Source organism: Petromyzon marinus, chromosome 50, assembly GCF_048934315.1.
Source record: "Petromyzon marinus isolate PM22_M1 ecotype Great Lakes invasive population chromosome 50, UKy_Petmar_22M1.pri1.0, whole genome shotgun sequence".
Classification (NCBI taxonomy): domain Eukaryota; kingdom Metazoa; phylum Chordata; class Hyperoartia; order Petromyzontiformes; family Petromyzontidae; genus Petromyzon; species Petromyzon marinus.
The window spans coordinates 3786389-3809212 of record NC_133716.1 but is presented as its reverse complement, the minus strand read 5'-3'; the positions used below and the strand labels follow the sequence as shown (position 1 = coordinate 3809212).

The following is a 22824-nucleotide window of genomic DNA, read 5'->3' as shown; positions in this document are numbered from 1 at the left end:
AACAATCGCCACTAAGTGGCGGCGATGTAACCGTTGTCATTCATGGCTTTAACCCACACCTACCTGATTACATACCTTATTGATCACCCCGTGTCCTTATAAATCTCAACGTTCATCCTACAAAGTCCCATCACAAGGGAGAAACACAAACAAATTGACAACACTTTTATTTTGCCCGTATCTAAACTCAATTTCCCCCGCACAAGAATACGGGGTAAACCGTCTTAGTTCACAGGTCACCTTGCCACCTACAATCTCGATTTAACGTGTGCGGACGAGCGGTGGCAGCTGGAGAGAGCGCTCGCCGCTTGCTACGTTTCCGATTGCGGTCGCGCGCGCGCGCGGCGTGGGGGCGGGTGGGGGGGTCCGTTTGTGTTTTGAAGACTTCGAGGACGAGGCTCGCTCCGTTATTGGCCGAAGCGCGGGCGCGTGACGCGAGCGGCGCGTTCCCATTGGACGGACGGGTCGTCGTCCCTCCCTCCCCACCCCCCTCAACTCGTATATAACTTTGCGGGGGGGGGGGTGCTGCGAGGGGGTGGGGGCTGCGAGGGGGAGCTGCGAGGAGAGGGCCTGCGAGAGGGTGGGCCTGCGAGGGGGGGGGCCTGGGGGAGGGCCTGCGAGGGGGGGGAGGGCCTGCGAGGGGGGGGAGGGCCTGCGAGGGGGGGGAGGGCCTGCGAGGGGGGGGGGGCCTGCGAGGGGGGGGCCTGCGAGGGGGGGGGCCTGGGGGAGGGCCTGCGAGGGGGGGGGAGGGCCTGCGAGGGGGGGGGCCTGCGAGGGGGGGGGGGCCTGCGAGGGGCCTGGGGGAGGGCCTGCGAGGGGGGGGGAGGGCCTGCGAGGGGGGGGGCAGCGAGGGGCCTGGGGGAGGGCCTGCGAGGGGGGGGGAGGGCCTGCGAGGGGGGGGAGGGTCTGCGAGGGGGGGCCTACGATGGGGGGGATGCGAGGGGGAGCTGCGAGGGGAGGGGGTTACGAGGGGGAGGGGCCTGCGAGGGGAGGGGGTTGCGAGGGGGAGGGGCCTGCGAGGGGGAGGGGGCTGCGAGGGGGGAAGCGACCGCCGCTCAACTTCGGCCGGGTACGAAGGCGACCGCGACGAGTCGACGGCGACTCCCCCCAACGCGCGCCCACACCGCGATGTCGGCCTCATTAGAACCCCGCGATAACTCCGCCGCGGCGTCGTGAGGTGAGGGGGGTGGTTTCGGCAACGTTCGACGTGCAAAGGCCAAGGGAGAGGCCGCGTCGCTTCTGCTTCGATCTCCGGGCGCGGCAGTCGCGACGCGAGTGCGAAGTTCTTGTAGAGGCGCTTCGCTCGCTGCTCCCCACCCCCCTTCTCCTCCCGCCCGCAACTGTGTCCACGTGAGAGTGAGTACAGACCCAAGTGTGTACACCGCGGGTAGACGTACGCCGGTGGGGTAAGGTGTGGGAACCCTTTACCCAACCACCACCACCTCTTGTAAGACGTCTGTCGAACCAGCGTGGAAGAGTAGGCCAAGGGCCATTCGACGAGAGCGGCTTCGAGTGGAGGACCCCTGTGAGCGGGCAATCGCACGGCCCCGCGCCTTTGCCATCACGATAATAAACTTCGCTTTTTATTTTTTTTTTTAAATTACAAAATCTTAATTAAAATGGTTACAGTCTTTAAGCGCTCGCACGCAAGAATCTGTCGCGCCTAGCGGTAGTCGTTGGGAGCGGTAACGCCGACGGCGTTTGCGAGGGCTCTAACTTTATTGACCACCACCCCCCCACCCCCAAGTGCTCTTGGGTCAGTAAAGTCTCCACCGTCTCGCTACAAAGAGAAAAAGATCGCCCCCCACCTCCTCCTCCTCTTCTCTCCATTTAGCCTGAAGACTCTTCTTGTTGGCGCCGAGTGCTGTTGGCGAGTCGCGAATACTCTGAAGGACGCGGCGGCACAACACGAGGGCGGGTCGCATGTTGCCTTCCTTCGTGGTCGATGTGCTTTGTCGTCGTCGTTGTTGTTGTTGAGGCCGACTCAACCTGTTGGGGAGGGCCCGCTTTCAAGACGATCGTCTCTGGCGTTGGTGGCCGTGAGCGGGAATCCGTGCGCTCCGGGTTCGCGGTGGGTGCAGTGCCGCTAACCGCTACACCACCACCACCACCGGTTCAGCCTCAACAACAACAACAACCGCCATTCACTAAGTGGCGGGAACGTCACCACGGCGATTGTGCCATGCTAGGTGCACTTTGAGTCCACGAAAAACAAAAGATCCCCGCCCCCTATAGACTAACAGACTGTTGGGGCACACGAGGGGGGTGGGTGGCCAGCAACGCACGCCCGACCGCCTTTGTATCCCCTAGTGGCGATGTTTTTACACACCGCACCGGGTACTCAATTTGAGGCTGAGTCGACTTAGGGGAGGTCCAGGACCGGTTTCAGATATTCGTCACCGGTGTTGGCCGTGGGCGGAAATCGAACTCGGGTCGCCAGGGTTGCAGCGCAGCTACAACTACCGCTTTGAGGCCACAACAACCGCTTTGAGGCCACAACAACATCCGCTATGAAGTTAAGGTGACGTCCTCACGGCGCTTGTGCCAGGCCATGTGCACGTTCAGGCCACGTGAAGTGGTCGAACGCCCGCTGGCAAGGAGGTCACGGGGCGCAGACCCAGGTGCCATGTGTAGACTGACTGAGATGACTGGCCGATGTGCCACCTGTGCCCCATGCTGTGCCAACCCCTTTGAGGCCGCGAACACACGGACACAGGCACCTAGCCCGATTATAAGACGCACCCCGCGCCTTTACAATGGGGGTAACAGAGTGCGACTTATACACGGGAGCGTGCCAGCGTGCTGTCGTTGAGAAGCCGGTTCAGTGTTAATGCCCTGTGCTGTTCAGTGTTTACCAGTGTCATCGCTGGAATTATTTGTCGATGAAGCGGACGAGGAGGGATAAACCTCGTGCTACTGTTAGATGTCTGAACGTCACATTGGCGGAGTTGCGGTGTGAAGGCTTAGATAGAGGTGCAACCCCGCAAGTGCCGCCGCACACCACCGCTGGCAGAAGGGCGCTTGATACGGAAGCCCCCTTCTTCTTGGAGGAGGTATTTTGACCAATTCTTCGACGTTGGCCAGAGGTCTTGGAAGAAAATAGTGGGAGTTACCCACGCTTTACGACTAACAGTGGTGCACCCATATACAATGATACTGCTGCTGGGTTGACCAAGGGAGCACGCTTTAAAACACGCGCTTGCGATGGATTTACTTTTGGCTTTGTGAAAATATGGCCACTTTTTCAAACCGGTGTCGTGGATTTTCACCGCGTCCCCTAGATGGCGACATAACTACAACATGCAGGTTAAAGTGGGTACAAGTGTAGAACGCGTGACCACCACCGCTCTTTGTCAGCTGATCAATGCCTTGTGGCAGAAGAGGCCGTGCAAACACAACGGTATTCCTTGAACGTGAGACTTGTAGTCGCCATGGTTTCAAAGCTGTTTGGATATATGCATTTTAAAGTCTGTCTCTTATCGTCATCATCAGCCACAATTTATCAACTGCTAATTGAAGACTTCCCCCAAGTCGTCACAATCTCTCATGGTCCAGCGATGCAACAGTGCTCCTGCTAATGAGCTGATTTCACCGCTCCATCTCTGCCGATGGACGTCCTCTTGGGCGAGTTCCCTATCACCACATGCCACGGAGTTAGTCTCGACCACCACCCATCATTCCGTTTAGCGACGTGCCCAATCCAAACCCCACTTTTTTAACAGGCAATAGGATGTATCTCGATTGTGTATATAGCCTAATTCATGGATTCCTCTTTGTCTTATTGTAATTCTAAGCTTATCAACATAGCTGACAACTCCCCCACCATACAAAAGAAACACTTTAAGCGTGCATCTCTAATGCGCCTTTGTGCAGTTTTCAGCCTTTGTTCCATACTCTGACCCATGTGTTTCTGACCCATATATTACTCGGCCAGATGTTTCTGACCCATGTTACAGCAGGTAATTGAGAAAGTGGTTGTATGGGGAAGGTAATTATTAGATTTTCTTATGTTAGTATCTGATGCATTGCGTGGACAGAGCTAAATGGGAGGCCATGATCGCCAACGCCTTTGAGAAACGACGTGGCACAAAGAGCCAAGTTAGAGGGGTGGGGCTGTGAAAGATGCACTGTGTTTGCGAGCGCCTATTCAAGCGGACTAAAGTAGTTTACAATATGGTCAATATTTTGGCTTGCATGGCCACAGTCGCACTGTGGCTGGGTCTTTAATGTTAAAATTTACGAGGGAGGTGTACGCATCGGCCAGTTGATGTTCTGATGCAGTTCATGGTTATGGCGTGGGTTGTATGGAGACGGAGTCTTCTTAGGAGGTAACACATTTATTTAACAATAACATTAACACACGGAGTCCCTAACACGAAGGGGTAATGGCCCCTTCTACCCGACGACCTGAAGAGGTATAGCCTCCGGGCTAACGTGCCCTCGTCACTGGGACCACCTATCTTAGCCCTCCGGCTAACGGGACCTAGGGGAGGCTGACCCGACCCAGCCAAGGTCCTCGGGTCTCGACCACTGGCCCACTCAGACCCGGCCCTGATAAGGACGTCGGATCCGGGGATCTTCAGGGTCCTAGTCTTCAGGCAAGCTCTTCGATCTTCGGCTTGACGCTGACTGCCGGAGCCGCTCTGGGGTCTGGCTTTTATTGGGCTCCCAGGGTCACTCCGTCCCTGGCCACGCCCACTCTCTGGAACCTTCTGGAGGGACCTAGATTGTTACGTAATCCCCCAGCCCCGACTGGGGATTTGGGGTGTCCACCTCCGGTTGCTAACCGCCCTCCAGATTGCCTGACCCACCAGTCCTACTTGGTACAGGACGAAACCGCTATTGCCCCCTGTTGGGCCCTGGCTGGAGCTACATATTTCGAGTAGTGGTGACGGCGTATTACGCCTGACAATTACCACAGTTACACCACCAGTGTCTTCGGGGAATGTCAGAGCCAGGAGGTGCGACGTTTGGGTCTCGAACGAGTTGTTTCTTTTGAACTTCCGCCTTGTTCCACTCTGTTCGCCAGAGTTTTTTTTCCCCGGATCTGGGTGAGATTCTGGGATATTTACAGCGTGACACCAGAAGGGGGAATCGAGAATTGAGCCGGCAGCCAGTTACATTGTTGAGGTATTGGCTGATGATGGGTAGGTGGTTGTCATTGGAAAGAAAACGTGGATGCTCCTTTGCAGTTTTCCAGAACAGGGAGCCAGGGGATTTTTGTCGGTCTCAAGTGTTCTGGTTACGATGCGCATCGCGTTATTCAATCATGCATCTAGCGGTTTTGTGTACGATCGCCCGGACCAGGCTGGAGTGCAGTCACTCTGCCACCGAGTAGTTAAGTGAGAGGGGGGCTCCATTTCGTATCATTTCAGCTGGGCCGCCCCATGGGATTAAGGGATGGGACGTGACGTTGTTGCCCGGGAGGTGGCCGCGGATTACGAGGCGGACGACCGAGCGCCCTGTGCTGCGTTCCCAACGTTGAGTGGTGCTCATTACACAGCCCTTCAGGGCGCCCAGCAATTAACACTACCCAGTCGCGTTTTAGAATTCGAATATCTCTCGCTAACATCGTCCGAATCAACGGTTGATGGTCAGACGGTGACGCGAAACGTGAATAACATTTCGATGTACCATCACCACTGTCGTCATCGGCAGCCGTGATCAATCCGCTGCTGGATGAATGCCTCCCTGAGCTGTCGCCATGGTGGTGGGGCGATCTGTCTCGCTCCCGCACATGAGCGGATTTCATCGCTGCGTCTCAGCGGCAGACATCCTCTTGGGCGGGTTTCACTGGACATCTGTGAAAAAGAGCTGTATAGCTCATTGGATTTCTCCAGTGTAAATAAATATTCTGATAGGCCATGTGAATAAAACCATATATACGTATGTTGTTGATCTCAAACTAGTGGCACATCTTGGTTTGTATCATGAGGACAAATCATAAACCACACCGATGTGGCAGGATATTTGTGCAATATATATGCAAAGCGATCAAATACCCTCTCGTGGGGCTCTCTAGAGCTCCCTCTAGTGGGGGCCCTTCTGCCGTCCGTGGCGTTAGCAAGCAATTGCAGGACTGCTTTGCCTTGAGCTGTCATGTTTACAAAACACTTTTAATTCCCACTGTTAATTGCAACGTCGTGGTCTGTGAAGATGCACTGTGGTGGCTATTGTGGAGACTAATTGCCGCGTTATTGTTTTTCATGGCGAAGAGCCTCGAGTGTAAACAACGTTGCCCGTTTGGGGAGTTTTTATTTTGCACACAGATTTGGAGGCGAATTGTGTACCTTTCCTAATACGGTGCGTCTCTCTCTCTGTCCTGCAGCATGCTTCAAGACAACTGTAGCGTGTCCGCTTTGAGGAGGTAAGACGTCGTCGATGTTTATGGTCATAACAGCATGGAACGCAATTGCGGCGGGTCATGCGTGGGGTATCGGGACTGTACTGATGACCTTGAAAGGTTGCTGTGTGCAGCAGCAGCAGGCAAAAATGAAACGGATGAACGTGTAGGTCCATACCTGAGCTGCGCTGTCTCCGGGCTGTCCTGTCTGACTGCCACAGGTGAATCAGTGCGCTGAGCTGGCACCGCTGAGATGCTGGGTTTGAATCTGCACAGCCGCCTGTGATTAAACCAGGGGTCCGTTGAAAAAAAGACAAATCGAGTACAAGATTCACTTTGGTAACCATTTAAATCAAGGACCCGTATTTCACAGAGAGGGTGTTCGCCTGTAAATAACTGGCACTTCGCCAGCATTATTGTAAGAAAGACTGACTGCTGATGAGACGCTGAATGTCGAAACCAGTCCAGAGTTTTGCTCGTATTCACTCTTGTTTTAATGCATCGCGCGTGGTCCCAACGCTGCCAAACTTTGCGTTGATAATTCCGCGTTCACGCAATCACTGAAACAAAGCGCGGTGCGGAAATACGCCGATCGCAAGCCGATCCACGTCAAAAAAACGCACAGCAAAGAACCGATTTTTTAAGCCCCACGCCACAAACGTGGAGACGAACACGCACTTTTTCCACTGGGCATCCCGCACTCACTCTCTCCATGAAACCCATCTGCTCGACCGCGGGGGCCCAGCTGCTGCGTTCCCAGCGACCGTTGGAGTTTTTTTTCTCCCCCCCTCTCTTCTTTTCATACATCTGCTTTCACGAGGGTCTCAAATTGACAGCGCCACTTCCCGCCCCACTGCGTAGGGCCCTTGCGGCGGGTGGGGTGGTGGAGGCGGAGCCCGGCTGGAAAGTACTACGTCGCGCTCTAGCACGGCAAACTCTGTTTTCACAGCTGCCGATAGGTTCTCGGGGCAGGGGCGTGAACTTGTCGCGAGCGCAGGTGATTACTTTGAAATGTTTTCCGCTGGGACGAGTGGTGGCGGCAGCGGCAGCGGCGGGCGCAGTCTGTAATGTCAGCGTTATGTACTTTAGCACTCGCACGGGACTTTGTGGTTTACGGAGCTGTGAAAACAACGCGGGGTTGTTTTGGAAGTGGTCCCACGACGGCATTAGATGCTCGGTTAAAGCGGCCGGCGCGGGGTGCGGCGAGCCGAGTTGAGCGACGACGAGCTCGGTCCGATTGGAACGCCGGAGCCGGTTTCATCTTTCGCCGCCACGTGTTCGCCAAAGACACCCAACTGATTTGACCGAGGCCTCGCAAAGAGAGAAGTGAGCATCGTGGCTTTTTTGAGAGCGAGCGAGAGATCGAGCGGTCATGCAGGCGGGAGGGAATGCGCTGGGGCTGTCTGGGCTGGAAGAGCAACATTGTTGCTTGCGATACAGGTACGCACCCGCTGAAAAGAGATCCGCGAGGCCTTGTAACGCGAGTGTGCAAAAAGCCAGGGAGGTCGGGTACTGTTACGCCCTTTGTTTGGCGCGCCGGAACGAGCGAGCAAGGCGATGATACAGTTTTTGTGTGCGCTAGTGTTACGCCGAATTCGTTTTGTCAAAACGCGTGTGTTTTTAAGTTAGTTGAGTTACTCTGCTCTCGTTTCCTCCCTTCCCCCTCTTTCTCTTTACCCTCCCCTGCTCTCTCTCTCGCCCCCCTGGACCACACAGCGGGGGGAACACTGTGGGTTGTTCTGTGCGTGGCGGTCAATTGTTAACGGTGCACTCCGGTCGTGTTGTTGAATATTGTAAAAACGGGTTGTTTTGATCCCTTTTGAGGCTTTGTTAGGGTGACGTGCAATTCAGACTTGGGTGAAGTTGGCCAGAAAGGTGATGTGTGTGGTCGGGGGTTGGGGCGTTCGAGTTTGTATCATGAGAGTTGTGAATGCACGTATGAATATATTGTTTAGTCTTAAGTCGGAAATATAAAATGTAAACCAGGCCACATTCTTCACTTGCAGCAGTTTCATTTGCGCTACTGGCCAGGGGGGGGGGGGGGATAGGAAATGTGTAGACCCTCATAGCAGTACCGTCACACGACTGCTCACACCGAGATGATATGTGCCATGAAATTAGCTTTAAAACATAGTCTGTGTGTGTTTTTGCTGAGAAGCCCGCTGTACATTTTAATGTTTTGTCCGTGAAATTAACTCTGCTGTCTTGCACCGCTGTCCAATTGTGGTCTACATAAACTTGCGCCATGTTGACATTTCCTCTTAATTATTAAGGTCGTCGCTGTGTACACAGGTCAACCATGTATGGCGCTCGCTTAGCTGCCCGTGACTCTCCGTCAAGACGGGTCTGCGTTTGTTATGATATTTATAAGAATTGGTTTTACCCTTTCTGGCAATAAAACAGGAGGTGTTAAGATGTTCAAATCACCAAATAGAAACATTTAGCAAGGAATCATGTCTGCATTAACCACACATACTTGTGGTGAACATGCAAACAATAAATATGCTCTGGTAGTGTATGATGCATTGTCTTTCAAACTGATTGGTCGACACCACAGACAGCCTTTTAGAGCCTCGTCTCCAACAGCGTTAGACCATAGAACGACAAAAGGCGAATAGCACAAAGACAATATAATAATAGGGTTTTCCCCTTTTTTCTGGCGTCATCTGGTCGAGCACCAATTGGGTCGAGGCTCAAAAGAAAGCCATCCCTTGGTGTGGACCAATCATTTTCAAGGACAATGCATATATTATCATAGTGTGTTTTTTGTTTGCATTTTGACTGCAAGTATTGTGGTTAATGCAGACATGAATCCTCGTAAAAAGGTTTCAGTTTTGTTGCCAGAAAAAAAAGGGGAAAAACCCTATTATTACATTTTGGTACTGGCAAAGGTGGTCTAATGATGAAGCACAAAGACAATGCCACTGTCAGGGCATTTATAGCTGGGGTGAGCAGCTACATCATGGGGCCTTTTTTGTTTGCATGTTCACAAGTTTGTGTGGTTAATGCAGACTTGATTCCTTGCAAAAGATTTCTGTTTGGTGTTGTAACATCTTAACACATACTGTTTTATTGCCGGAAAGGGTAAACCCAATTGTTATATTTTGATACTGGCAAGAAAGGGTCCCATGATTATGATGTCTCTGTTGTAGAAGGAACTTTTGAGATGAGGTTGACCCAGACGTGCGAAGTCTAGGGTTCTGTTTAAAATTGGCCCAGTTTTGGTAACCATTGGATACGTAAACGTTCCACGAAATAATTTCCAAATTGCCGAAACGACGTCGATTATTTGGCTTCGGAATGATTGGTGGATGTTCGTGCGTAAACAACCCGGGCAGTTCTCGAATGAGGACCATCAGTAAGTAGTGCACCACAAGTTTTGCTTGTTGATCTCGCTAACGCCGAGGAGGAGAGCGAACAGGGCAGCATGCTAGCTCGGGGCCTGCAGGCGTGTGTTTGTTTTAGGCAGAGTTACTACCCAGGGAAACCAATTCAAGTTTTAGTTTTCATATTGGTGGCGCTGCCCGTACTCCCAATAATAAATCCAATTCATGGAGAAAACTGCGCACTCAGTCACTGCCCTCTTTGGCTTTTGCCGAAGGATTCGGGTGAAAACAAGGAGTGCCCCTGGCCTGTCTCTAAGCTCTTCGCGAGAGACGTCTCAAAAGTGGGGAAACTGGATTTCGCAATTGTAAACTGTGCGCAAGCCGGATGAATAAAATGTAACTTTGACCTCACCGCAGGCGTTTGTCCTGTTTAATAACAGAAGCGGCGAGGCTCTCCTTATTTTCATTTCAAATGTTGGCCGTTGCCCAACCTTGTTGGAGTTCCCCAATTGGTCTCAAATTTCAAGAGCTTGACCATACGAAAGGTGGAATGGTGGCGAAGTGGTTAGTGCGTTGCGCTTTGAACCCGGCGGTCTGACTTCAATTTACAGCCGTAGCGAACACCATAGGCGAGCAATATTTGGATCGGTCCTGGGTTTCCCTTTTACCAACCCGCACTGACCATCGTGGTGAAGTATGGTCAAACAACTCCCATATCTCGAACACGGCGCAAGGAGGCCTTCATCCAGCAGTGGATTGACTGCAAACTAACGAGCGAAGGAAATGTTTCTTTGGTGTCATTCACTGTTTTCGTGGTGTAAACATCTCACCAGCACTGGGGGAGACAAAGGTGGTCGGGCATGGTGTTGGCCTTGTGCGGGCCTGGCTGGCTTTTGTAGGTGCTTGCTATAACAACACTTGCTCCAACAATCCGTTATTGGGAGATCTTTGTCTTTGTGGTGGATTTTCGATCATCATATATGCTGGTTCCTGTGGTGTCCTGTGTGTCTTATAGGGCAAGGGTTTACCTTAACGTGCCGTGATGCAGTGTTTTCCAGTGCTGTTTTGAAATGTGCGCAATCCGTTTACCTTCTTACAAATGCCCAAGCTTGCCAGATGTGACTCATTCTAGCTCAGACAAACCACAGATCCACATCCTTGACATTAGTAGAGAGATTGAAATATATGATACCTCAGTGGTTCAATATGTATCATGATCTTTCAATACAGCCATAATGAATACGATGCTGGATGAAGGCCTCTTCAAGCCATCACTATCTGTGACGGTCCTGCGATATATGAATCCACCCAGCACCTGCACCGGAATTGATTTAATCATGATAGCAGTGGATTGATCGTGACTGCTGATGATGACGAATATTAATAATTGACATGAGTGTTTCATAAATATTACATGGTGCAGCTATTCTTACGGCCTCTATGGTTTCCATTGCTATGAGCATCTCCTGTTGCAGCGTCTGAAACCATTCCTTAAATATATAATAAACAAGCAACGCCGCTCTTTGCTCGTGTAATATAGTCAACACGTTGCCTGTCAGTCTCCTAGAAGCATCAACTTCGTAAAAACACAGTACATTAGGAACTGGTGGAGACGCTGCTTCGGCGGTGTAATGGTGAGCACGCTCGACGCGCAATCCGAAGGTTGAAGGTTCGATCATCTCTGTATCGGCTCGGTGGCTGTTGGAACAATGTTGCATGTTTCATAAAATCGCCCTGTCGCCTCTGTCCACCCAGCGGTATAAAATCAGTGTTCTACAGTTGGGCTACGATCGGCAGGTTGCATGTGATGGGCTAAAATGTGGGTACTACCACCTGTTTCCTCCGAGACGTACTGGTTAGCCTGGAAGAGTAGGCCAACGCATGCCCCTAGATCTCCCTCTTAGTGGAGACGCTTCCCGTGTTTGCCGAGCTGCAGCTCGGCCTTTTCCTAACTCATGCGCACGGGGCGTTTCACCTGCCTCGCTCTTCACTGCGATTCCCATTTAGCTGCTTGTTAAAAATGAACTGAATTTTGTTTTGGTGCCCTAGTTTTAAAAAATAATATAAAAATATATTCTACTCGTACGAAATGAGAAAAAAATATATTCTGTCTCGCTTCCTGCCTGGATTCCTGTCTGCCTTGCTGGCATGCAGGTGAACGTGCGCGGTGGTGACAAAGTCACTGCGCGTATCTGCGTATGTGATGATGACGTCACCCGCAGCACTGAGAAACGGTTGGTGCATTGCGCTGATGTCATCACGCCTCCCGTCATCCACCCTGGATGTGGATCCCATGCAAATGTATAGCATACACTATCATACTATCATACTTTAATAGAAAAAAAGTTTTGCTGGCTGGCTGGAGGGACGGACGGACGGACGGATGGTCACGTGCAGGCTGCTAGTTTTCTTGAAGAACGCACTCGGGGACGATGGCGTACTTGATGACTCGTGAGATGGGCGAGGACACCCTTAGGGGATAGCCACTGTAGTAGGTCTCTGCACATGACCGGGCTTGCTGCAGCCAGAAGCTGTGGCATCTTAATACGCACTGGAACATGCCAACTTGAAACCGGAGTGGAAACCTCGCATCCATCTGCGAGACGGTGGCACGACGGTTCACCTACGCACTATGATTTTGCATTTTCTTTCATCTTCACGGTGAGGTTGCCATTACATTGGAAGCGTTTGTGTCACACTGGTATTTTTGTGGGGGAATTAATGATATTACATTCACCGCGTGGGTTTACTGCGGTTCGTGGTGCCGCCATAGCTCTCCGTCGCGTTTTCGGGTTGGGCCGCTGGCGTCCGGCGTTCCGCTCCCCCCATGGGGTGGCAGCTCCTCGTGGCGCTTAGTTGGAGTTCCCGGCACGCGGAGCGAAACGTCAGACATCGTGCCGAACAACACGCAGTACAACCCGAACACGCATCATACTGTTTTCTTAATTATGAGGTTCTTTTTTAAAATCAATTGTCAGATGTGACCGTGCTTAAATGCCACGACACACCCAAAAAAAAATCTATTTCTCGTTGATTTTCCAGAGGCCTCGCTTACATTTCCTTAGCGAAGTGGGGATTTGCTTTTGGGTCTTGCTGTCAATACTTTGAAAACAGCAAAAAAAAGTCACCCTCTTTTTACAAATTCCAGTTGCCATGACATTCGTTTACATCACTAAACCAGGAATAGCTCTGTCCCATCAATTCTAAATACCACTTCCTCCCATACGGCCAAATTCACAGAGCTGTTGGCTGTCACGATGACGGGGGGTGCGAGTGGATGTTACAAATCTGCTCACCTGCCCTTGGTTTTTCCCTGCATGGATGTTTTAAATGTCATTATTCTTCACGAGGGTGATGGCGTAGGTAACTGTTGGTTCACGGTATGACACGGGAATAGGAAAATAAGATGAATAATCCCTGCATTTGACGGAGGGCCTGGGCAGGACCTGGCAGCTAAGAAGGGGGTGATGGGCAATGGTCAAGCATAGCGACGGACCTGCAGCCGAAGGAGTTGATCACGTCCAACAGGAGACGGACCTTGGAACTCGGTGTATGTGCATGGGCTACGTGGACGATGATGTGGCAGGATCGCAAGAGCCGATGACGGCTTTTCCTGGCCTGCATTCAGCATTGGGATTGTTTATTGAGACCGGGACTACATTCTAGCTGATTGCAGGGTGGGGGCGGTCCCCGGGTACTGATCGGCAGCTTGACATTAACCCACCAGCAGTGGATTGCCCTCGGCTGATGATGATGGTGAGAATTGATGATGGTTACCGCACCGTGGTGGTTGATAAGATCTGTGAACGAAGCACATTCTGGATGCGTGCGGCAGGACATCTCTGTCAGCAGGTCATGAATACTTCAGTGGACACGCGTCACACACAAGAACGCCGTATGCTTATAATGTGTAAATTAACAAGTAGAGAAGTGCACCTTCGACGAAAAATGTGGCACATTTCCCAATGTAAAAGTTTTTGATCCATTAAGTTTGAGCTGTCTAATTACTACATTTGGTGGTTAGAATTGTTTTTTTTACTTACTGGTGAGCCGAAAAATTTGCAATTGGCACGTTCAATACTTCTACACGGGACAGTTGTCAAATGGTGGAGGGTCTTATGACATATGTTTGGCCAGTTTATTACGTGGCCCAACCCAAATATCAATTAATTGATTGTAACATTGTCAGACAAAACCCACGTCTTAAAATTGCCATCTTGTTTTGCGAGACTTTTTAACGTACCCCACTGGTACTCTTTAATCACCACCTGCTGATCCTCCCTATTCCTCCTCCTCCCCTTCCCCCCTCTCCTCTGCTGTTCCCCGTAGGATGGAGGCGTCCTGCCTGGAGTTGGCGCTGGAGGGCGAGCGCCTGTGCAAGGCGGGCGACTTCTGGGCGGGCGTCTCGTTCTTCGAGGCGGCCGTGCAAGTGGGCACGGAGGACCTGCGCACGCTCAGCGCCATCTACAGCCAGCTGGGCAATGCCTACTTCTACCTGGGAGAGCTGGGGAAGGCGCTTGAGTACCACCGACACGACCTCACGCTCGCACGGTACGTCTGCTGACAGTCACCATAATCATTCCTTGCCAGTGATGGCAGCGATGTGTGCTCAGGGGCTCGATGCCAATGTCAAGGTCTGCTGCTTGCCACGACGAGAGGGCTTCAGCAGAGAGTTTGTGTAGTTTGCACTGCTCCTCCGTTCAAAGCGCGCAGACAACAGTGGTTTACTCTGTGGGTTGCAAGGCTACAATCGTACGACTGTGGCTGGGTCTTCAGTTTTCCATTCATGAAGGAGACATGCGCATCGACCTGTTGATGTTCTGACGCGATTGCTGGTTACGCCACTCGTGTCTTCGAGGAATGCCGAAGCCAGGAGATGCGATGTCTGGGTCTCGAATGAGGCGTTTATTTTGGACGTACGTGTTTTTCCACTCCGTTCACCAGCATTTTTTCTGGGTCTGGGTGAGATTCTAGGATGATGTCAGTGTGACCGTGGAAAGGGGTCGGGGGTGTGGTGACATTGTTGCGGCCTTGGACAGTGGATTGGTTGTTGTTCTTGGCAAGAAAACGTGTCAACTCCCTTGCAGTTTGGGTGATGTCTCTGTGGATATTTGGCGGCAGAACATTCGCCAGAAAGGGGAGCCAGGGGATTGGTGGCGGTCTCAAGTGTTCTGGTTGTGATGCGCATCGCGTTATCCAATTGTGTTTCAAGCGTTTTTTGTGTACGAGCGCCTGGAGCAGGCTGGAGCGCAATACTCTGCGACCCGATAATAATGATTCCGTGCATTTGGCTTGAGCTCTTGCTTTTGATCAATGTTTGATCACTGGGTTGATGATGGCATTAGTCGTGAAGGTTGCCATCTTCCACTCCACACAATAATCCGGCTCATTAACCACCTCAATGTAAAATTGTATTTGTGGCTCTACATCAGCATCAGTCATACGAAGAAGTACATTTGGTATTGGCGCCATCATTCTTGTAATTTGCAAGGCAATCATCGGGAAGGAAGGCGCCGCTGTGTTTCACAGGCTGCAGTAGTTTCACAGTCGTGTGCGATGTTGCTGCTGTGCGTGATCTCAATCGAGTAGTTTGCAGCGTAATGTTTCAAAAGTTGGAAAATTTGCGGACCATGACGTCGGCACACAATGGCCTACCCGTTACAAATAACGTCACCGAATCTTTGTGAGCGGAGCAGAAGACGCTTGTTTTCCAGTTAGTACGCACGACTGCAGTAATACCCAGGGTGGCCTGCCGGATTCGAACCGGCAACAAGCGGTGAAGACCCAACAGCTGGGCCGTGTCGTACTCACCGGTATCCTGCCCCTCACGTACAGTTCAAAGTGGACTGGGCCAAACATCGCGCTACAACTCGCTCCTCATAAGAGTCTTGAGAGTGTTTGTGCGCCTGCTGTATTGACTATTTGCATACGGGGAGGAAACTGGAGTGCACGTTCGATTGTACTTGAAAATTCACAACTCTCACAATCCTACTACAGTTAACCTTCTTGCTCTTCCGCCTTCTAAAACCATCCTGTTGATTTTCTGACAAAGTTTTCCGTGGATTGTTTCCGCCGTGTTGTGAGGTTCAACCACGGCGGCCGTGTTTTAAATCCGCATCTTTAGCGGCCGTTTTTTTCCCTTTTCCACAAAATGGTCCAGCGCTGCCGCGCTCAAAGTCGTCCATCGCACTTGACGCGATGCGCAGATTAGAAACGCGGGACGGAATGCAGTGAAGCAGAGTGACGCACGAATCTCCGTACAACAACACCCAGAGGAAGCTAAATTAACAATACGCAATTTAATTATGCCGGGGGAAAATCTGGATATTGTGCTTGCCGCTCTTCAGGATTTTCTAAACAGATTTTCGCGCTACCAACGTGCGTTTGTGATAATTGCGTTAATTAGAAGAGCGCATCTCTGCCCCGACGGCTGCGAGCTAGCATTTGCAAATCCCCACAGTCGACGCTTCTGTCTGACCCCAGCGATTAAGTTCACGACGGCTCAATTCATTCGCGCCCTGGCAAAACAGAGACGGTTTTGTCAGCGCCGGATAGATTCCGCGGATGGCGTCGAGGAAACGCGCGTGAGCGCCGTCAATTCCGTTTCTTGTTGTCGTAACGAGAAGGCCCCCGCCGATAACGAATGCCGCTGACATTACCATCGCCCCCCCCCCGGGGCAGTTATTCCGCGACACTGCAAAGGCGTAAATTAATCTCAGTTTGCATTAATGACATCCACTGATGACTATTATTATTATTATTAGATATTTCACCGAAGTGCCGGGTGCGTGCCGCGGAGCCGGCGTGTCGAGACGTGCGCAGATTCGCGACCGCCAGCCCCTGGGGCTACATGCAGACCTCCTCCCCCCGTTGTCCTCCACGGGTGGCGGTGTTAATTAATCCAATTACGGCCTTGCGAAACACGTGCCCGAGCGCGCACACAGTTACGTCGCTGTGGGGCGCAGAGAGTGGCAGCAGACGGCTTGCCAGTGACCGCGGTGTTTGTTGTCTGTGCCGGTTGGCCGCTGCTCGGGGTTTGCAGCGTGGTCTGCGGAGAGGGTTTGTGGCGTAAAATATATTCCGTCGTGCGTTTGTCTTGGAATGGGAAATGTCTTGCGTTTTTCGTCTCTCTGCCATGAGCTAAAAACATCCATTGTAACCGGTATTCGCCAAACATCCCCAAACTGAAATATGACCTTCCAATGACTCAATTGGGATGAGACACAGCAAGATCGCAAACCTAACTGCAAAAACTTGGCAGGACCCTCTTGGGAAAAAAAAAAAACCTCAACTTTCTTGAGGCTCAGTGGGGCTTTCCTGGAGGTAATGGTGAAAAACTTATCCATGACACACTCGCTATGTTGACGTACCCTATAAAGGACTGTGTTTGAATGTGTTCCTTGTTGCATGCAGTGTTTACTGCTCGATTCATTACATTCACCGGGCGGGCCACCTGTTCACGGCACAAGACTCGTCCACTCGTGCGCGTAATCCCAATGGGACCAACTCCAAAAATGCTCTGCTTTCTGTGATCGTGACCCTGCGGATGAGATTCTGTGTGAGTGGCCGATAAAGCATTTAACTCGATTCATCAGCAGATTATCTGGCTGGGTGGCATCGTGGCGGCAAGATTGACTTACGGTTAAAAGATAATAAGTTCGAATCGCGGTTGGGGGGTCAACTCTGCACTTAACGCTGGAATGAAGTCACAATTATGGATGTGGATAGACTACCGCAGGCTTATAAGCTCCACCCAAGGCTCATATGATTGTGGGGAATCTAGTGCTGCACATTAGAACGTCGCATAGGAGATGCGACGTTCTAATGCACTAATGGACAATTAAGAATAGCTAAACGGTGCCGACTGCGGTCACCGATCGCAAACCATGGAACAATGAGTAACACCACTGCCCTCTTTGATCATTCGGTATTTGAAATAGGGGGTCCACTTGGTTGAAATTTTTTTTATTTGAAGAATTATCCACAAATTGCTCTGTTGAAATGTCACATACAGCAGCAGCAATCATCGCCCCCGGTTCAGATGATCGTTACTGGTGTTGACCGAGAGCAGGGATTGAACCCAGTTCGCCGGGTTTTGTAGCGCAGTGCGCCACCCGCTACACTGACCGTGACTTGCTCGCCCATTTAATCGCTCGTCTTCGACGGGGCCACTCTTGCGAATTAGACTGTCCTGATTTCTCTGAGTTCTCTAGCTTGGCTTGAACAAAAAATAATGGGGAATTTTAACACGTAGGCTTTTGCGACCAATATCATCCATAATAGAAGGTTTTTTTTTAGTCAGATCGTGTAAATATGTAAATGTGTCGTTAAACCCGCCATCACCCGACACAGTCCGGTAGTAAGGGTTGTCACGTAAACAAAACATGCCAATTCGTCACGAGTACAGCACACCGGTGTGTTGGAGAGCTAAGCCACCTGGGTTCTCCAATACACCGGTGCGCTGTGCTAGTTCACGTGACAAACCTGACTATTTGGCTGTGTCGGGTGGTGGCGGGTTTAACGGCACATTTATATATTTTGGCGATCTAACCAAAAAAGACAATTATGAATAATGGGCAAGCTCGCAGCCTGCAGCGAAAGCGCACACGCGGTAACCACAGGCGGATGGCGCGGAGTGCAGGACGGTGGCGGACCAGGTCGGCGAGGCAAAGGCGAGCGGGAATCTGGGGAACACACTCAAGGCGCTGGGGCGATACGACGAGGCGGCCGCCTGCTGCCAGCGACAGCTCGACATTTCGCGCGAGTCCGGCGACAAGGTGAGAGGCCCGCGATGCTGCTACGCTACCTCGGGGGTGCCACGACTCCAAAGTCAAGTTGGTTATTTTCAAGATCTCGCCTCGTGGGTTTTTATCCGTTCGACGGTTAAACCGAAGCCACCGGGAGGTTAGAGGCGAAGCCCTTCCGTGAGTACCGCGTACTCGACGGAATGGAACAATTATAATGGTCAATACAGCAGGCTCCATAGCTCATTCGATTCCTCCAGTATAAATAAATATTCTGATTCTGGGTGTCGCCGTTGGTCAACTCCCTGGACAATGGTGGAGTTCTTCATTTTCCAATATTCCTGACAATGCCCATATTATATATGGATGAAAAAAGGAACATGTATACTGTTGCATCATTGTCATTGCATGGTCATAGTAAAGGCACCTACAGTGAAGGGGAAAAAAGTATTTGATCCCCTGCTGATTTTGTACGTTTGCCCACTGACAAAGAAATGATCAGTCTATAATTTTAATGGTAGGTTTATTTGAACAGTGAGAGACAGAATAAAAACAAAAAAATACGGAAAAACTAATGTCAAAAATGTTATAAATTGATTTGCATTTTAATGAGGGAAATAAGTATTTGACCCCTCTGCAAAACATGACTTAGTACTTGGTGGCAAAACCCTTGTTGGCAATCACAGAGGTCAGACGTTTCTTGTAGTTGGCCACCAGCTTTGCACACATCTCAGGAGGGATTTTGTCCCACTCCTCTTTGCAGATCTTCTCCTAGTCATTAAGGTTTTGAGGCTGACGTTTGGAAACTTGAAACTTCAGCTCCCTCCACAGATTTTCTATGGGATTAAGGTCTGGAGACTGGCTAGGCCACTTCAGGACCTTAATGCGCTTCTTCTTGAGCCACTCCTTTGTTGCCTTGGCCGTGTGTTTTGGGTCATTGTCATGCTGGAATACCCATCCACGACCCATTTTCAATGCCCTGGCTGAAGGAAGGAGGTTCTCACCCATGATTTGACGGTACATGGGCCCGTCCATCGTCTCTTTGATGCTGTGAAGTTGTCCTGTCCCCTTAGCAGAAAAACACCCCCAAAGCATTTTTCCACCTCCATATGTGACGGTGGGGATGGTGTTCTTGGGGTCATAGGCAGCATTCCTCCTCCAAACACGGCGAGTTGAGTTGATGCCAAAGAGCTCCATTTTGGTCTCATCTAACCACAACACTTTCACCCAGTTGTCCTCTGAATCATTCAGATGTTCATTGGCAAACCTCAGACGGGCATGTATATGTGCTTTCTTGAGCAGGGGGACCTTGCGGGCACTGCAGGATTTCAGTCCTTCACGGCGTAGTGTGTTACCAATTGTTTTCTTGGTGACTATGGTCCCAGCTGCCTTGAGATCATTGACAAGATCCTCCCGTGTAGTTCTGGGCTGATTCCTCACCATTCTCATGATCATTGCAACTCCACGAGGTGAGATCTTGCATGGAGCCCCAGGCCGAGGGAGATTTACAGTTCTTTTGTGTTTCTGCCATTTGCGAATAATCGCACCAACTGTTGTCACCTTCTCACCAAGCTGCTTGGCAATGGTCTTGTAGCCCATTCCAGCCTTGTGTAGGTCTACAATCTTGTCCCTGACATCCTTGGAGAGCTCTTTGGTCTTGGCCATGGTGGAGAGTTTGGAATCTGATTGATTGATTGATTGCTTCTGTGGACAGGTGTCTTTTATACAGGTAACAAACTGAGATTAGGAGCACACCCTTTAAGAGTGTGCTCCTAATCTCAGCTCGTTACCTGTATAAAAGACACCTGGGAGCCAGAAATATTTCTGATTGAGAGGGGGCCAAATACTTATTTCCCTCATTAAAATGCAAATCACTTCATGACATTTTTGACATGCGTTTTTCTGGATTTTGTTGTTATTCTTTCTCTCACTGTTCAAATAAACCTACCATTAAAATTATAGACTGATCATTTCTTTGTCAGTGGGCAAACGTACAAAATCAGCAGGGGATCAAATACTTTTTTCCCTCACTGTATGTCGTAAAGAAGAGGGGATCCTGAGTAGCCTGTAATCATGAACAGATTAGAATGACTACCGGCAACCACCACGGGCACGAGCGACGGTCTCGCACAGCTGAGCGGAAGGCCGTCCACGCGTTTGTCTCCACAGGTCGGGGAAGCCAAGGCGCTGTATAACCTGGGGAACGTGTACCACACGCGGGGCAAGCAGGCGGACGCCGTGGGGGCGCACGAGCCCGGGGAGCTCTGCGACGAGGCCAGGAACGCCCTCCTCGCCGCCGCACAGTGCTACGAGTGAGTGCGGGGGCGCCCCCGGAGACGGGCGGCGTGTTTCACCGTACTTTTTACCATGCCCCCCCCGGTCAGCGTCTGCGTGGGCCATGAAGGGGGCGGACGGCTTGCTGGGTTCGTAGTGCAGTGTGATTTCCACTGCACCACGGCTAGCCCAGGACCAATGTGGTTATTACTGTCCACTGATGTTAGCCGCGGCCGGGAATCGAACCCGGGTTTCTGGCTTTTGTAGCGTAGTTTGGTAACAACTGTGCCACTGCTGGCCCAAGACCAGTGTGGTTATTACTCGTCACCGATGTTAGCCATGGCAGGGAATCGAACTGAGGAAGCCAGGTTTTGCAGCATTGCTCAACTCCGTTCACCATTTCCTGCGTATAATATGCGGACAGCCTGCAGGTAGACAAGCGCCTTGTCAGCTCGTGGGGTTTCCCAGCTCTCATAGCGGTCACGCAGAGCTTAACGTAGCTGCCTCCATATGGCGATCGACAATGACACCGCAACCCCTCCCCCGCTTGCAGCGTGAGTGACGGGCTTGCCTCGCACGAACACGGCGCTCGCCGCATAAACTCTGCCGTCGCGAATGTGCCACAGCGTGTGCTTTTTAGCTAAACCCCTTGTCATTTAGCGAGCAATTTCGCGATGGCCGCTCATAAAAGGAGGCTGTTTTTCATGTCCGTGCGAGTACGCAGCATCGGCCCGGTTATTGATTTTACCGCTGAAACGTTTTTGGATCGTGGCTAAACTGCTGGCGTCTGGGGTTTTGCGCTGCAGTGCCAGATTTATGACACTGGTGGTCAGCGCGAGTGCTCTTAGCCGATGAAGGGCGCCCCAGTAGAGGCGCAGAGGGAGAGTGTTCGTGCGGGCGGCGTGCGTAGCGGAAGATCCCGCAAGGGTGGCGTGCGATTGAAACAAAAAGCAAATTGAGCAAACACGAAGAAAGTCGAATAACATTGCCACTAAATTACGAGTAACGATTTGCCTAATGATAACCAGAGCACGGCGGACGGGAACGTTAATGGATTGTACCGTAGCGTAATTTCAAGTGGGAGAAAGTGGATGGGTGAGTGATTATCAATTGTTTACACATGCACATACTCGACATGCGTGTCTGCTGCTATGCGTGCTTGCTTGCAAGCGGCGGGAAGGTCGTTCTGAGAGTAGAATCTCGTCACCCCACGCCTGTTATTTTTTTCAGTGGCATGCCCGGATACCATTTGTGTAACTTAGCCCTGAGTCGCCACGTGCGGCCCCTCTTGTCAATTCACTGCTGGATGAGGGCCCTCCCCCACACCGTGTCGCTCGTCGGGGTTTATTTTGACCATACTTCACCACGCTGGTCAGTGTGGGCCGGTGAAGGTGGGCAGCCTTGATGTTGGAGTGGAGTACAACCATTTGCCAGAATATACTGCAGTGATGAAATTGATAATACTCCAGCAAGATAAGCGAGCTCATGTAATGGAGGGGAGGGGGGGCTGAATTTAAAATATATTATGCTGCATTGACAGAAGCTAAAACGGTTAATAGCATTTTCTTTAATAAATAATAGCACGTAACGATCGCAAGCTCTGGCAATCTTTGATTAAAATCATTGTGTGAAACTTCAGCGCGGTTGTACAAAGAAACCCACCACGCCGGTCTATGGCTCCGTCCTTGAGAGTAAGCGGAGCGCAATGGGCAGTGTTGTTGACACGGAGCGTGCCGGCTCTCCGGTTGTCTGTGCATGTGCACCGCTGCCAACGCAGCAGCGGCACGCATCTCGTTGTTGTTGTTCACTGCAGTACGAACCCCGCTGCCATTGAACCCCGCTGCCTTTGAACTTCACTGCGGTTGAACCTTAATTCGTGAGATTTAATGGTGTTATACGTATTCACAGTCACAGTGACGTGGATTGTTAATTGCTTTCATTGTATTCCTTGACGTGTTTGATGCCTACTAGTTACATAGATGGGGGGCTCCATACATTCACATAATGCATTAATGGAATCATGTAATTTAGATACAAACTACCATTCGCCCTGAGGTGTGTAAGTTAGATACCACATGTAATGAAATGATGTGCACTATTTAAGTCTCACTTAATTTAGTTGCTAGCCATCCGGACC

General features: G+C 51.1%; 1 protein-coding gene across 10 annotated transcripts in view; it reads left to right on the top strand.

Annotated features, from left to right (window-relative positions):
- Nucleotides 1-1016: 1016 nt before the first annotated feature.
- The window catches only part of LOC116953247 (G-protein-signaling modulator 2-like), a 47579-nt gene continuing 25771 nt past the window's right edge, over nt 1017-22824 (top strand). Inside the window, exons 1-6 of one of the 10 annotated variants that reach the window (XM_076074775.1) lie at nt 1031-1356; nt 1835-2071; nt 6329-6367; nt 13999-14220; nt 18311-18446; nt 20583-20725. In XM_076074775.1, the coding sequence (XP_075930890.1) occupies nt 6330-6367; nt 13999-14220; nt 18311-18446; nt 20583-20725 (539 nt within the window). In that variant the 5' untranslated portion in view covers nt 1031-1356; nt 1835-2071; nt 6329. Of the gene's footprint in view, nt 1357-1705; nt 2072-6328; nt 6368-6426; nt 7784-8059; nt 11971-13998; nt 14221-18310; nt 18447-20582; nt 20726-22824 lie in introns of those variants that run through there. The other 9 variants (XM_076074776.1, XM_076074773.1, XM_076074774.1 and 6 more) reach the window with 9 other exon arrangements.